The sequence below is a fragment of the Lathamus discolor genome, chromosome 10 (assembly GCF_037157495.1).
Source record: "Lathamus discolor isolate bLatDis1 chromosome 10, bLatDis1.hap1, whole genome shotgun sequence".
Classification (NCBI taxonomy): Eukaryota; Metazoa; Chordata; class Aves; order Psittaciformes; family Psittacidae; genus Lathamus; species Lathamus discolor.
Window position 1 is genome coordinate 12444039 of NC_088893.1, and position 16301 is coordinate 12460339.

Here is a 16301-nt window from a genome sequence, read left to right on the forward strand (position 1 = left end):
CCATTAGACTGGCAACCCGGCTGCAATGGGGTGCTTATTAAGTCGAATATGGGTGCATAGGCTAGTGTGTTGTGTTAAACTGTGTTATTAAATGCAAGTGAACAGGTAGTTAAAAATAACCAGGTAAACCTCAGGATATAGAGAGTGCATTCCTGGGATAACAGAGCTCTGTGGGTGAGTGCCTGTGGAAAATTCATGGTTTATAACAGTCCTTGGGGAAGCAGGTTGGGTTAAAGGTGTGCTGAACTCCCATGAGGTGCTTGTGCTTCTGTAGCAAACAAAAGGACTGAGGATGGCTTGCAGTGGCTGAGGGAATGCTTCAGATGGCACCAAACAGGATGAAAGAGACAAAAAGATTCAGAAACACTTTGGAAAGGGTTTTTTCCCCCTCTTTGATGGAGGGTGAGAGGCCAGAGAAGTGCAGGATGCAGAGGAGCCGCATTGTAGGTGCAGTCCCTGGTGATGTAGAGAAGGAAAATGGCTCATTCCTCTCTTTTCTCTCCTCCAGAAGAAAAGCTGGAACAAAAGGCCAAGACAGCCATGGCAATCAGCCATGTCTGCTGGAGATGCTGGAAGGTGCCTTTAGCTCAGATCACCACTTGGTAAGTGTTTAGCACTACTTTTGGGAGGCATATTCCATACCTGTAGGGAAGTCCAGAGGCAGGCTGGACCTGTGGGTTAGGCAGAACTTAGAGCATGTTTCCTAGGCATGGTGTGCCCCAGCTTACTGGCCGTGTAGACTGATGTTGATGGGGTGTTCCTTCAGCCTTTGTGCAGTTCAGAGCGCAGCTGGAGTAACCTCTTCTCTGCTCAGTATGAGCAGAGTTGCTCGTGTCTGGTTAGAAGGTATTGTGTAGACAAGTCCTGGTGTCAGATACTAAAGAGGGCTTTATTGTGGAACACTAATGTCAGAAGTCTCATGTTTGCAGGTAAGGGAAGACATGCTAGCTGGAGTTTGCCATGGTATCCTAGTACTCTTGCCAAAAAGGGCCTGGCAAACACTCCCACCAGAGCATAGGGATTATCAGTTCAGTAGCAAGCATATTAGCTGAAAATCAGGTACAAACTTGCAAGGAATCTGGTGACTGCAGACTTGTACTCTGGAGTATTTGACCACCGTGCAGAGGAGCAATCTCCAGGGTTACCCATTTAATGCCTTCATGAAACTTAGATTTTGATGTGTGAGTGGAGACAGCTGAGCATTAAGGACTGAATTGAGTTGTTTTCTTTAAGTGTGTTGGACCTAAAGTAATTTCCCAAAATTCTAATGCATTTCTAGTGATTCCTTTCCCTGCTGAAGCATCAAGGGCTGTGCAATTATCTTTGGTAAGGCTGAACTGTTCTTTAGCAACCAGAGGGATGCTATTGAGTGTAATAAGGCTACTTGATAGTATGCCTCCCTTTCCCATAGGAAGGTGTTTAAGCCTTTTTACATCTCGCATTAAGGGACAAGTCTTTCCCTAGGTAGTGCCACATCATCAACACATTGTGGGGAGGGTGTACAGTGGCCGTAAAGTAATAGTTACGGGTGTATGAAGACATTCTGTGGCTTTCAATTTAACAATAGGGAGCTTTGACCAAATGCAGATATTCATGTCAGTTGTATACTTGCTCCTAAATTTGGGGGATATGAAAGAAGAAACAGAAGATTATGGCAAATCTGTAGTTCTCATGCAAACATTCTGTACTTTCAGTTGCTGTTGCTTGTTTTTTAGTGAAAAGTTGATAATTTTCTGTTGAATTTATCCCCTTTGGCATACAGTTCTAGTCACAACCCATGGCAGCAGATGCCTCTAGTAATGACAATGTGGTCTTTCACATCCATGCACAGAATGCCTTATTCTCAGTTCCCGTCTACAAGGCAGAGAAATTTGTGATACTGTCTTTCCCATAGGTAACTTCAGAGAAGCAGCTCATGCCTTGAAGGATCACATGAGTGGCTGAAGGCACCTGCCATCACAGGGATAGGGTAGAGATCAGAGTTTCACAGTGCAATTAGCGGAGCGGGGTGCGGTGATACTATAATCTAAGAGCAACCAACACCCACACGGGGCGTGTTTTTGGCCTCCTGCTGCTACTGCAGCGATGGGTTCTGGCACTTAGGCCACCACACCCTGCGGCCAGTTCCAACACTGGATCCTTTGCTACTGATAAAACATAAATAATAATTTTGGAGAGAGAAAAACACTATGTTCTTGTCCCTTGTTGTTCAGGTGGGGATGGCTGGTGATGAAGGCTGTTGGGTGACATGGAAGGGCTCAGTCCTTGCTTGAGGGGAGGTTATAGTAATCCTCATCGGAGTAGCACTTACAGGGTCCAACTGGCAGCACAGGATGGGGCAACATTGCTCAAAATGGTTGTTCTCTGTTCTGTAGTCCTTAGTGCACTGTGCTCATAGGCTCTCCAGGCACCCTTCTTGCTGTCCACTGGAAAACAATCTTGGGATAGATTTTATTTCCTCTGTTGAAATTCTGCTGTTTCAGTAGCCCAATGACAGTCATTGTCTGTTATTTCCATGTGTGACTTGAAGCCAGAGTCAGAAAAATACTGTACTTTGTTCCCAAACAATAGGGCTGTGTGTCTTTGCATGATGGCTCTGGCTTTTCAGCCTGTGTGCCACGTTTTGCTTCTAGCTGTGGCCCATAGCTGGTGCTCAGCCGAGGCCGGAAAATACCCACAATGAATCTGTGTGGTTATGCAATGCTGCACACGAGGTGAAATTCCTTTGTAAACCCTGCAGGCGATCAATTTATGCCCTGAATGATGAGATTTTGATTACCCTTGTCTAAGATACAGTTAACTGCAGTAAAATCAGCTTGCTCTGGTAAGGCCCATCAAAGCGCAGATTCTGGTGACGTTCTGAGGCTGCAAGTCCTTTGCAGCTCTGTGGGATGTCGTGGTGCTTTGCCATGGGAAATCCTTTCACTGTGCAGATGTTACTTGCTGTGGCCTTTTGTAGATCAAAACCCAACTCCTGCCATCTCCAGCCTAGTGCTTTTCAACAAGCAAATACCGCCCTAGAAAGTGTTGACAGTAGGAATGGCGGGCTGCTTCCCTGGGGTCGGCAGGGAGAGCTTGTTGCTTTGACACTGGATCTCCCTCTGAACGTAGAGACTGGTTCCAGCAACCCCAGCCCCACATGGCTTTGGTTATAGACTGGGGAGCAGCTTTGCTCTCCCAGTGAGCACAGTTTCCCAAGGCAGCTGCATTCCTCTGTGAATAAAAGTTGTTGAGCTGGGGGAGGCTCCTGGCTGGAAGGTGGAACCTCTCCATGGCCAGACTGAGACTAATAGGTGGAATGAGGCCTGATGGTGTGTTAGACACTAAGATGTATCTCTCCTATGGATTCCTCTGTCTTATATTTCACATACAGAAAAAGATAAGTGTATGTGTGTATATATATATATATATATCTATAAATCTAATTCAGCAGTAAGCCAGAGCTTCATGTACCATTCAGCCTCATGAGAGGGAAGAATTGATAAGCTGATCTGTTTTCAAGGCCAGGAGACATAAATAGGACCAGTTGGTCTGGTGTGCCATGCAAATCAGGCCATGGATTCCTGTACCAGGCCTGTCTGAGAGATAGCATTCTTGTTTTGATTTGTGAGAGGATCTCTCACACAACAGGGATGAGTTCCAGTATAAGACCAGGGATGAATAGGCTAAAATAGGTATGACCAAGAGGATAATGCGGCCTTCTGCATCTTAATGTACCCATCTGCGAAATGCAAATAATAATAGGGGAACCTTGTAAGGATTCATTAGTCCTTTGAAGATGGCATGTGTTACACACTGTTATTGTGATCTTCCAAAGTTGGCCTCATCCCTGCCTTTTGGACATACACATCTCACTGTTGCTCACTTCCTGATTTATTTCCCCCTCCTCCCTGACACAGTTCAAGCTAAGTCAGCAGGGCAAAGGCCTGTCCAGAGCAGTCAGACACATGTCATGGTGGCTCATGGTCTGGGAAGGGTTGCAAAGGTGAGACCCATGCTCTGCTTCAAGTACAGAGTGCTAGAAATTGCTGTCTTTGCATTGCAGATTTGACAAGGAGACCCAGGACTTTCTGTGCTGGATGGACTGATGGCATGTAAGGCAGTTCATAACCCAAGGTGCTTTTTGTGGATTTTAGGTCAGAGCTATATGTAGATTTGGGCAGGAGGAAACCTGATGACAGGGAAGGGCATGACCCATGAGACACTGAGTCCAGAAGATGCAGTAGATGCTGGATTTAGGGGAAATTGGTAGATGGTCTGGGTGCAAAGATTTGCAAAGCAACCGATCCAAATGAAATTCATCTACATCCTTTCCTTTTGATACAGTAAGTCCACTTGACACAGATCATTATTATACATTATTCCGTAAAGGTTGTTGCCATGCTCTGGGCATGTTTCTGAAACGCTTTTTGCTTCCACTCCATGGACTCTGGGATGCATGGGACTCGCTGCGCACCTGGTTCCCAGAAGTGGACGCAATCGGGGAATTCCTGTCATTCCTCTCCTGGCCTCTAGCAGTTCCCCTCCTTGGTCACCCGCCAGGGAATCGTGCTCCGGGATGCTGCGAGTTAACGCTCTGCATTCGCAGCGGTGCAGCCAGGTGGCGTGGAGAGCCAGCTCCTGTGCTGGTGAGCTGGGTTGCATTCCCAACACAACGGTGGGAAATGAGCGGCCTCTTGGGATGGGCTTGTCCCTGGGTCAGGCCGGTGGAACTCTTGTTAGAGCTCGGGAAGCTCATCCTGGCTGGAGGGGAAGGACCACGGTGTAGACCTTGGTCAGTGGCAGTGGGGCTTCAGCATGACCCAAGACTTGTTTCCCTGGAGATCTGGGCAGCACTCACCAGAGCTGCAGCAATAGTGGGTACAAACAAGGGAGCTCTGGGACAGTTGCAGTCTAGAGACTCCAACTAATTTCCTTCAACTGGTTGGATGCTCAGCAGCTGGGCTTTGGTCACAGAAGTGCTTGTCCACTGTCATAAACCTTGTTCTTGCATGGAATGGATACCATGTTTTTACACGGATGAGGTGCCTCCCAGGGTGTGCTGACATCAGTGAGATTTGTAGTTCTTCTTGCAGCTGTGTAACCCACCATGGGTGCATAACTGGGTGTCTGTGGGAGGCTGGAAGACCTCTCTGTTTGCTAACAGAGATGAATCCTAAAGATCCTGAAGATGTGCAGAGCAGACCTCTGGGCCACGCTTATGCAGATGCAGCCCAAAAAGCTATGTTAGCTCACAGTGTTAATGTGTGCGCTGATTTTGCCTGAGATAATTTTCTTCATAATAGCTCATGGGGCTGTGTTTTGGGTTTGTGCTGGAAACAGTGCTGATAATTGGGGATGGGGATGTTTTAGCTATTGAGCAATGCTTGCACAGAGTCAAGGCCTTTTCAGTGAGGAGGCTGGGGGTGCACAAAGAATTGGGAGGGGACCCAGCCAGGACAGCTGACCCCAGCTGATCCAAGGAATATTTCGTACCATAGAGCATCATGTTCAGCATACAGAGCTGTGGGAAGAAGGGGAGGATGTTCCAAGCAATGGCATTTGCCTTCCTAAATCACCGCTATGTGTGATGGATCACTTCTTTCCTGGAGGTGGCTGAACACCTACCTGTGATGAGAAGTGGTGAATGAATTCCTTGTTTTGTTTTGCTTTGCTTGTGTGTGTGGCTTTTGCCTTACTTATTAAACTGTCATCTCAACCCACGAGTTTTCTCACTCTCACTTCTTACTCTTTCAGTTCTCTCCCCCATCCCACCAGGAAGGAGTGAGTGAGCATCTGGGTGGTGCATAGTTCCTGGCTGGGGTTAAACCACAACTCTGGCAGCACAGTTACATACCCTTGATATTTCTTATTTGACAGCTGCAGATGAGCCCAAAGTGAGCTGCAAGGGGCTGCTGGCTCCGAACCTGAAGTGTAATAATGTTCAGAAACTGATTAAAAATGGGTGACTTCAGTCCCTGCATTGTGAAATGTCTCACTTTGGAGGTATAACTCATGAAACGCTGATGAAGTTGAGAGCTCTGGTCTCTGGCTGTGAAGCCAAATACCATCTAGTCTGGGTTTCCTTTGTTAAGTAGGCTGAACAACTATTCCTTTTCTCTTTTAGTCCTGAGAATCTCTGGGTTGTGAGAGAATTGTAGTGGTCAACGGAAAAAGAGAGAAGTTTCAATGTTTCAGAAATCAAGAGTTAAGCAGTGGTGGTGATGGGGATCCTCTGAGAGGGAAGAGATGGCAGGGAAGTAAAAAGTGTGTCAATCAGGACAGGAAAGGACAACTATGGTGGGAATATAGGCATGACTGTAGTTTTATTGGAAATACGTGTGATTTAGTTTTCCTACTAGTGTTACTTTCCACTAGGTATGGAGTTTAATTCCCTGGGAAAGGAGAGCAGGCCATGGGACCTAGCGTTGAAGGCTGTCTGTGCTTGTGTGAACGGGACCCCTGGAGAGGGCACCACTTGAGAGCACGTGCTCTGAAGGTTTTGGTGGTGTGAGCTTGGCTGGTGAGCAGGAGGAAGAGTGAGCAGTGCTAGCAGCACAGAGACAAGCATGTGCTGCTTTCCCAGTCTGGTCTAAGGACCCAGTGGTGATGCCTGGTAAAGTCCCATTTGCTTGCTGAATTATGTTGATAATACTGAAGTTACAGCAGTGAGTGCAGAGGTGTGTGTTTTCCAGTAGGAGAAAAGGCAAACAGTGCTGTGAAAGGGGGCTGTCCCTGGCCACCCTCCTTCCCCCCTTCACAGCAATGCCAAAGCAGGTAAAATGTGGGCTGCAGATCTGTATCAGGGTTTGTTTTGTCCTGCTGTGGTGGCTCTGGATACCTGACCCAAAATGCTGCCTTCCTCTAAGTTTAGAATGGGCTGCACAAGCTCACGCTCTTGAGCATTAAGGGCAGCCTGGAGACTGGCATTCAAACAATGAAAAGCTATTGAAAACCCAACAATAAATCCCAACCAACCAACAAAACCTTCACTGTCCTTACGCATACATCCACACCCCAACCACAAACAAGCTTCCCCTTCCCTCCCACCGCCCCCAGCAGCTCTGAAAAAAAAAGCCCCCAGCCAGTTATACTGCCAGGAAGCTTTCCCTTGCCAAAACCATTCCTAGGTGATGCTAAACCCATTAGGCAGGAGGTGATCCCATCTGCAAAACAGTGCCATGCCACAAAAGGGAAGGAAATCAATTTTCAGAGTGGACAAGGCATCTCATTTATTTTTATGTATCTATAGACGCATTCCTGTGCAGGCGCAGCCTATGAAGGAGTGAAATGAAGAAACATCATAGGAAAGGGAGCGTGAGCATGGTCATCACTAACTGGGGTGTGAATCACTTAGCTGCTTATTGGACTCCCCTCCCCATACTCCTCAGGACCCTGAAGAGGGAAGAGGTGAATGTCCCTGTGGCTGTGTCCTGCCCAGCTTGGTGGCTGTAGGACTTTGTCCCTAGAACTCCTCACGACTTCTCCGGTTTCCACCTGACAAGAGTTTGCCTAAATTTAATATTGTGTTCTCATTTTCCTAGTTGCTCCTCCATGATTATTTTTATCCTGTTTCCTGTTTTCCTAGCAGAATGTGTTGGAAAATGGACCCAGTGAGAGCTGTCCTGCCAGGCATAGCATCATTTATATGCTGTTTTCTCTTCCAAAATTTTAACTGACATGAACAAAAGAGTCATTGGAATATCTCTTCTTGCCTTTAGCTGCTTTTCCCTGTAGCATGTTGCTCTGCAGCTGCTTGGCATCATTTTTGAATTAAGATTAGCAAGGTGCTGTAATAAACCCACTGCTGAAGCACAGGTTCTCTTCTACAGATCTCCTATGGAAATTAATGGGCTGTCTGGATTCCAGTGCAGGATTGAGATGTTACTGTGTAAATCCATCAATAAAGTGTAAATCCATCAATATAGGCAATCAAGTGAGTCAGGTAAGGTTTATATTTAAGACACCCTTGCTGCTATCCCTCATTCTGCTCAGGTTTGTGTAACTCGAGCACACAGGAACAAATTCTTCAAACCGTATGGCTTTTCAGGGGTCTCCCATCCCCTGACATCACATTTCATACTGTTGGTGGTGTAGCTGTGCAGTAATAATTGGGAGGGAAATCATAGAATCAGAACAGTTTGGGTTGGAAGGGACCTTTAAGATCATCCAGTTCCAACCCCCTGCCATGGGCAGGGACACCTTCCACTAGAGCAGGTTGCTCCAAGCAACATGCAGCCTGGCCTTGAACACTGCCACAGATGGGGCAGTCACAGCTTCTCTGGGCACCCTGTGCCGATGTCCCACCACTCTTAAAGAACTTCATCCTATGATTTAATCTGAATCTTCCCTCTGTCAGTTTAAAGCCATTATCCCTTGTTGCTACATATCCTTGTAAGAAGTCCCTCTCCAGCTTTCAAATCCTTCTCATTTGAAATTCTTCATTCTCTTTCTGTTTTGTTTTGGTTTTTTTGTTTTTTTCTCTTTTGAGTTTTGGTACTGAACATGGTTTTGGTATCAAGGTGTGTTTGGACCATTCTGAGCATCTCCCACATGTTGGTGTATGTATAGCTGGAGGACAGTGTTCTCCAGTAGTCAGATGATGGGAGGGAGGTGTGGTGGTTGCAGGGCTGATCTAGGGTCAGGACCTGGGTGTCTAATCTCTCTCTCATTTCTTGACTTTGTCTACACTGCCAGGCTGAAAGCTGCTCTCACCTGGCCAGTCTGACCAGGTCTGGTACCCACTGCCAGCTGTTCTGAATCAGGGGATTGTGTCACTTGTCCTAGGAATAGACGTTTTGAAGGAAAAGAAAATTTTAAAAACAAAACCAATTAAAAAATGCACCTTCTCTTCCCCAAACTCTACCTCATGACTGACATCATGGGAAGATGCCTCAGTAACAAAGAATATTGTTTGGCTTTGTCCTTCAGATTCCAAGCTCTATCCACTTTCAAGCTACCATGCACATTTCATTTTTTGCTTTTTCCATTCCAGATATTTTCCAATTTCTCCCAAGGATTTACCAAGACGTGCTCTATCAGGTTAGTTTTCTTCTCTTCCTGTTGGCCTCCCCTCTAATTCCACGCCCAAATACGCATACAGAAATTATCTCATGATTCAGGGCAACACGCAGCTCTTCAGATCTGCCACGAACCATCTGTATGACCGTAGGCAGTTTACTTCTCTGTTCCAAAATCTCCACTGTGAACCTGCACGTAGCTTAATTTGGAGTAAAAAAAAAATGTTAGGGATGACCACACGCTAAATTAGGACCCTACTTGGCTAAATTAGGACTTTACTAACAACTATTCTGATCTGAGAAACATGTGGCAGCAATTTATCAGAAGGATTTATACTGAGCTGTGTTGACCAGTCCAGATGAATGCATATGTCATGCAGAAGTATGTTTTCTTCCTCAGGTGGAGCTGAGCTGACTCTGTGCACAGCCACAGCCTGCTTGCTTGTCTTTGAATCCCTCATCCCTCTGCTCTGCTTGACTCACTTGTCCACATGTTTCAAACCTTGCAAATGATTTCTGTTTCCCAGTTCTCTTTTAACTGGACAACAAGGCACATAGCTTCTTCCCACGTAAATCACATTCCAGAACTTTGATGTCATCTTTATTTCCCTCTCTCAAGTCTTCTGAGAAACCCTGCGCAGGATGACAACCTTTCTTTTTATCGCTTCTTTGAGAGACAGCTGAGCAGGGCTACTGTGCTGGGCCCTTTAGCATCAATAGCAACCTACCTCTGAGCGCTGATCTGCTGGAGCAGTATCTGTATGGTCTGCCAGGTCCCACCTGGGCTGAGCAAAGGTTTTTCACTAGTAACACTGTGGTCCCTTCTGAAGACAAGGGAGAGACAAGAAAGGGATGAGAATTTGGCAGTATGGTTTTATTGTTAGCACAGCTGCTATGTGAACTATAGCATCAAACTCAGAATTTCAACAAGGCTCCTTACTTGATGCTTTTCAACCTTGCCTGAAAGTTTACTATTTAGGTTCATACTGAGGTGTTTTATTAAAAGCAGGCTGACTTCCAGAGGCCTTGAGTGATCTTGCCTTCCTGTTGTCTCTGCTGGAGCCAAGTTATCAAAACAAAACCCTTTCAGCTATTTTGTTGAGATGAAAAAGGGTATTAGTGTTATGTCAACTGGGGTACCTCTGTCTTATGAACCACTCTAAAAATGGCAAGAATTCCTCTGGCTGTGGGGAACTAAAATAATCTATTCATAGTTTTCTTACCTTGACAAAATACAGGGAGTGACTCAAATATGTCCCATCCTTATGGAAATTAATTGTGTTAATGGGATCATTAGAATTTAGAACTACTGTCATCAAACTGGTTTTTGCAGCTAATGACGGTTCTTGGGAAGATTATGTCATAATGAAGGCGGAGAATCTGGTCATCTATATATATGTGATCTGACCTGAGCCCTTTCTTTGGGTTTCATTGAGCAATGCACTAATACAGTCAACGTAGGCAAACAGCTGCCACCCTCACCATGAAAATAGAAGGTGCCTCGGTGGTCCTTGCTCTGGCGTTTTTCTGCTTCTTCGCAGGTTAGTAACTTCTGATGTTCTCTGTGCTGGAATGTGGGACTGGCAGAGGACACAGCGTGGGAGCTCCCATAAAGACAGTGAGACACCGGATTAGAGAGCCCTTGTTCTTTAAAAAGCATAGTGACATAACCGGAAGACCATAATTTCTTACTGTACTACTTGTATTGATTTGATATAACACATTCTTGGTAACAGCTCTTTCTCTTGTGTGTGAAAATGTTTTCTCTTGAGTGTGAAAAGTTCTATTGATAGGTGAGAGTATCTATTATTAGTAGATGTAACAGCTTAAGAACAAACAAACTCAGTTGTGTAAGTGGAGGAATACAAATTTCCAACCAGATTGACTTTGAAAAAAGTGTAATGCAATTTTTGGTAAATTCAGAAAGCCAGGAATTTCTTGTCACACTTACTAAGAAATCCATTTTTGTATGCCTACAATAGAGATTTTAGCATGCCTACAATAGAGATTTTAGCAGGAGTTTAAGCTTGAGGCAATGGTCTTTACTGCCTGTTTCTGTTGAAAAAGAGCTAGTGGAGGATTTCTTGATGGTTTCCTGTGATGCTACTGATGATGCAAGAGGAAAGGATGAAATGTATTATACTGGCTCTAAGTGGCTTAGTAAAAAGAAACATATATCAGCTGCTTACCTGCTGACTCATTATTAATTTGGCAATTTATGTGAGGTACTGCAAATGGAATGGGCCTTGAAAAGGAACTTGAAGTTTTAGACAAACAACAATGATATGACCTAGCTTTGGTATCCTGATTTTAAGGGATGAAGACAAAGCAAGCCAAAAAAATTTGGGTAAGGTTGATACAACTACTGAGGCAGTGGGATATAATAATAAACAGTGAGTCATCCTTGGAATTTGGACTTTAAGCCTGAGAAAAGTAACACAGTAAAGGAGGGCACAAAGACACAACAAATAGATGTGCTTTTGCATTTGAATGACAAAAAGTGCAATGTTCCAGAAAGTCTCTAATGCCCAGTCCTTTCTATTAGTGTGCAATAATGCACTGGATTAGCTCTTATCTAGAGGCTATTTGGGTGGATTAGGAAACTGCATCAAGTATTTTAATTAAATGCTTTTGGTTTAAAATTTCCCTTCAAAGGTTTTTGTATGGTCTCATTGTTGTTTTTTCTGTTGCAGATGTTGCCAGCCAAGCTTCGATTAAGGCAAGTCCAACCTTTTCTATTCTTACTGTCCTTTTGTTTTGCCAGCTATACTGCTTAATGCATGATCTGAGCAAAGCTGTTTAGGCAGACTAATCTTGGATATCATAATGCTTTTTCAATGGTGGAAAAAGCAGTGAATTTCTTCATGTTGAGAGACAATACTTTTGTAATACAGCAATGGCTCTAGCTGACAGTGCATATTTGGTGCACTATGCTGAGCACATATCCGAACAGCTCTGAGCTGGAAATCTCATGAGATGAAGTTAGAAATGTCATATATGATATTTCTAATGATATTTCAGGATTTTGCTTCTGATCAGAAGCTGAGGTTTCTGCTGGATAATTTCCTAGTTTGATAATTAAAAGAATTAAGGCAAGTCCTTTGAGTCTCAGGAAATTATCTGATCCAATGACTGAGAAGTCAGCTCTGTTCATGTTTTAATCAAACAAGCTTGTCTCTCCATAGTAAAGACCCTTTGGAAAACATAGTAGCCCAAAATAACTAAATGCTTCATTGATTCTCCTTCTCGTGCATTTCGGTTACCCAGCAGAAGAGGCAATTGGTTGCTGCAGCTGTGTTTCCTAAGAGGATTGTCCTTTTCTGTGCTTCAGTCTTTCACCTGAATTGCTCTTCAGTTACCCTGGTCGATTCATTACTCTTGCATCCCACTGGAACTTCTAGGGCTATATTTTCCACTCTTGACTAACTTTATAACATGGATTCCTCCCCTGCAGCGGGTAGCAATTTGAAGCTGTATGCAAATTAAATATGTATTCCTTTTCCCATGAATAATGGCCTCTCAACATGTTTTGAACTTTCTCCTTTTTTACCTTGGGAGTCACAAGCAGGGCTCTGGGTGCTGCCTGTACCACGTGTGGTGTGCGGTGAGGGACAGGGATGAGGAGTGTGGTAGCCTCAGGGCTGGTGTTAACAAACTGTGTTGAGAAGCACATAGTCAACCCAAAAAAGCTTAAACAAACTGTTCTCAGGATCTCGATGGCCTCTGAGGGGGCCTCCACTGACTGTTCCCTGTGCTTTTCAGGATGAGTGCACGAAAATCTGGTCACTTCTGCGCAGTGGGAAGTTTTCCTGTCCCACCACCAAGGAGCACATCAGCAGCCCGGATGGAAAAGCAGACCTCAACAAGTGCCTGATGTGCCAAAGGCTGCTGTGAGTACCAGCTGCCCAGTGGCTCTCGCGCTGGCTATAGTGGCCACACTGCCCATCTGCAACATGTCCTCCTCTCCCATAGCAATGAGCCCACTCTCAGAACTCTAGTCCATGGTGTAAAGTCATAGTTCTGGGCTAGACAGACCAGGTAGTAGCTCTTCAGAAAACCTGTGACCTCAGTAGCTCTCTCTAGCTCCTCACATAGGGTGTGAGGAGCAAATCCAGGGTGAAAACACTTGTTTCTTGTTCCCATAGATGGTGTTTAGTAGGATGGAAACACCTGGAGGTTAGGGAGAGAGAAAGGATGGCAAAATGCCCCCAATGCAGAGATGCTAAAAACTCTGGGCAGGTCTCGCTGGGCCAGAGCCCCAGTGCTGGTCCATCCCACTGCCTTGCGTAAACTGGGAGGTGGGGTTGGCAGGACTGGACTTTAAACATTAGCTGTTTTGGTTTTAAGTCTGAAGACTGCATGCTGCTCTGTCACTCATGCCTCCCTTTCTTGCAGGGAAAAAAACTCAAAAAACAAAGGGAGTGGTGAAGAGGTGAACAGGAATGCGGACTCCTTGGGAGAGGTGAGGTGAAACATTGCTACTAAAGCCAGTTTTATTGGAATGCTGGGAGCAGGACAAGGTGGTGGCATTGTGTCTTCCTCTGACCCACTTGCTGAGTGCATTTCCTTGTCTGAAGTGGGAAATGCTGGCTTGGCCAATGGGGAAGGTCCCAGCTATGTACCTGTAATGGGAGCAGGGTAAATATACTCTTCCTTTGGAAGAGGGTCTAAAGGAGCACGAGGCTTTGTGCCATCCACGAACGTAAAAGAAACCAAAACTCCTCAGGGCTCCTCGCAGGCAATCTGGTCCCTTTCGGGCAATTACTAACATTGCATATATGGTTCGTGCCTGACCCAGAGCACAGGCTAAGGAGGATACCTGCCTGTTTATAAGGTACACCATTGGCATCTGACAAATAATTAATAGCAATGATGATATATGTGAGCTCTGACTAGGGCAGGGTGTGGGAGCAGGCTGACTCTAATTGTCCCTTGTTTATCTTGTTGATGCACCTGGCTGGTTTCTTTTACCCATAGCTGTTTTTCTAGATAGCAGGTCTTTATGGGGAGGGAGTTGTCTTTTGAGCCTTGGGTTTTTATTCTAGATAGGAGTGAATTGGTTTCCATCAGATAGTGTTGGTTGCAGGATTTATTTTTTTCTTCACATCTGGTTAAGCAGGGTAGCTTTCTAGCTCTTGTGTGCCTGGACAATTTAAAAGCTTTGTAAAGCACAGCTGTCCTAAGGGAGATCTTTTTTTTTAAACACCTGACATGGCAAAGTGTGATTCTGAAGGCAGAAGGACAGTTTCAGTGCTAGGAAGAGACCTACACTGAATTTCTTTGTTCAACCATAGATTTTCTGTCTGGCTTTTGGCAAGTAATTTTCTGGGCTTGACTTCCCCATCTGCAGAGCTGGGATAAGTTATCAAACCATCTCCTCTACACACTGTGTGTGTGTGTGGGGGAGATAATGTATTACGGATATACGCTTGGCAGATAACCTTTAAAGTGCTGCATAAAAGAACCTAAAGACTTCACATATAGCATGTTTCTTCTGCTACAAAACTGCTTGTGTGCCCTGAAAGTTACAGAAAAGCTGTTCAGAGGAAAACAAAGACCAGGTTTAAATGCTTAAGCAGGTTTTGCTACAAAAGCCTCTGGTGAAAAAGGGTGCTTTGCTTCACATAACACATAATGTCATGTTAAGTGGAAGGTAAAAATACCCACTTCTTACTCCAGCATACCTGGGAATGCCAGGTGTGCTAGGATTTATTTTATTTCTAATGCCTGCAGCTTCATCTTTTTACTGTGTGTGGATTTCAAAATTCTTGGTACTGTGTTCAGCCATGAGAGATGGGAAAAATTACTTCCTCAGTCAAAATTCAGTGGGAAATCACAGCTTTTATTCATGGAGCAGAACCTAGGTCCCTTAGGCAGGCTCCTGCATGTCTTATCTATTAGGAATAGAAATAAGGCTGCCCTGGCTGCAAAAGACAGATCTGCTCATCTAAACATACTAGTTCATTTGGTTTATGTTGCATGCTATAGTTTAAGAGAACACATCAGGCAAACTACGATTTTCCACTTAGTTACACCTCAAGGAAACAAAATAGTGTTTGAAATGTAATTTGTTGGGTGGATAATCCTTTGTGGCTTTGTCGGAGATGCATCGCTGTCAGCGTATCTGTGTCAACCCACACTCCTGGCATTTCCACAGGATGACTGCCGAGAGTTTCGGGACCTGTTCAAGAAAGGAAAACTTTCCTGCACCAGAGAAAATGACCCTGTCCGGGATTCATCTGGGAAGCAGCACAGCAATAAGTGCATCATGTGTGCAGAGAAGTTGTGAGTAGAGGAAAACCACAGCCTTTTCTGTTGAGAAAGCAGCTGCTGGAGGGACCCTGCTGCCAATGGTTGGCATCACTTGCCAATGGTTGCCAATGGCTGCCAATGGTTGGCATCACTTGCCCCTCCTGCAGCCGATGGTGAGGAAAGCCTTTTGCTCCCTGGAGCCCCGTGATATTCACTTTCTTATCTTGCTTCTCTTCCAGCAAAAGGGAGAATGGACAGGAGTCATCTAAAAACAGACAAAAGGAAGATAAGGTGAGATTAAAGTATTAGGCAGGTCAATATAAAACTTTATTGGATTTTCACCCAAGATAGAGAAAAGGCAACATTATTCTACTCAGTTGCTCTTTCTCCACTGATTTCATTTTGAGATCCACTTTCCTTTCCCTCATTTCTTGTTCATATTCTCAAATCCCCCAAGTGAATAACTTGTGCCTGAACTTTACAGTTTATCCTGCTGACCTGTGGATCTAGGGACAGGCAAATTCCATCAGAATAAGAAACCAGGTGTGCTGCGCTGTCCTAGAACCTGGCTCAAGGGTGGAGAATCAGTGCTGCTGAAGGTGCTAATTAGGTGAAAAAGAGAGACCTGGGTGAAAAACTCTAAATCTGAACTCTGCGAAGCCCACAAGATCCTTGTATTCTGGGAGATTTCAGCCCTGAGCTGTCTCCATGGACTTGGGGCTTTTCTTGTTGGAAACTTTGGTGCTGCTGTTTGCCACCTTATCTTTACAACCCTGCAGCCACCATGTTCCTGTGCACTGATGCTTTCCTGGTAAAAGCCCTGTAAGGGGAGAGAAAGCTGTTTTCCAACACTTACCTTTTGAATTCTCCTATGGTAGGGACTGGAGTAGTCTCCTTGAGCCTCAGTCTTGGGCATAATCCTGTTTCAGTGCTTTTCCTAATGACTTTTGGAAGTGTAAGTGAAATTTGCTGATGACAAAGCTGGGAGGCAGCATCAGCGAAGAGGATCAGCAGATCACTCACGACTAATTGGATAGCACTGAGGCCTGG

The 16301-nt window shown here is 44.9% G+C and overlaps 1 protein-coding gene across 7 annotated transcripts in view; it reads left to right on the forward strand.

The window, feature by feature from the left end:
* Positions 1 to 16301, forward strand: part of LOC136019956 (serine protease inhibitor Kazal-type 5-like) — a 110594-nt gene that overhangs the window by 83782 nt on the left and 10511 nt on the right. For 2 of the 7 annotated variants that reach the window (XM_065690610.1, XM_065690614.1), the window contains exons 2-9: positions 509 to 602; positions 8975 to 9021; positions 10541 to 10617; positions 11693 to 11718; positions 12762 to 12889; positions 13395 to 13461; positions 15157 to 15284; positions 15491 to 15542. In XM_065690610.1, the coding sequence (XP_065546682.1) occupies positions 509 to 602; positions 8975 to 9021; positions 10541 to 10617; positions 11693 to 11718; positions 12762 to 12889; positions 13395 to 13461; positions 15157 to 15284; positions 15491 to 15542 (619 nt within the window). Of the gene's footprint in view, positions 1 to 508; positions 603 to 7811; positions 7925 to 8974; positions 9022 to 9399; positions 10618 to 11692; positions 11719 to 12761; positions 12890 to 13394; positions 13462 to 15156; positions 15285 to 15490; positions 15543 to 16301 lie in introns of those variants that run through there. The other 5 variants (XM_065690611.1, XM_065690612.1, XM_065690615.1 and 2 more) reach the window with 5 other exon arrangements.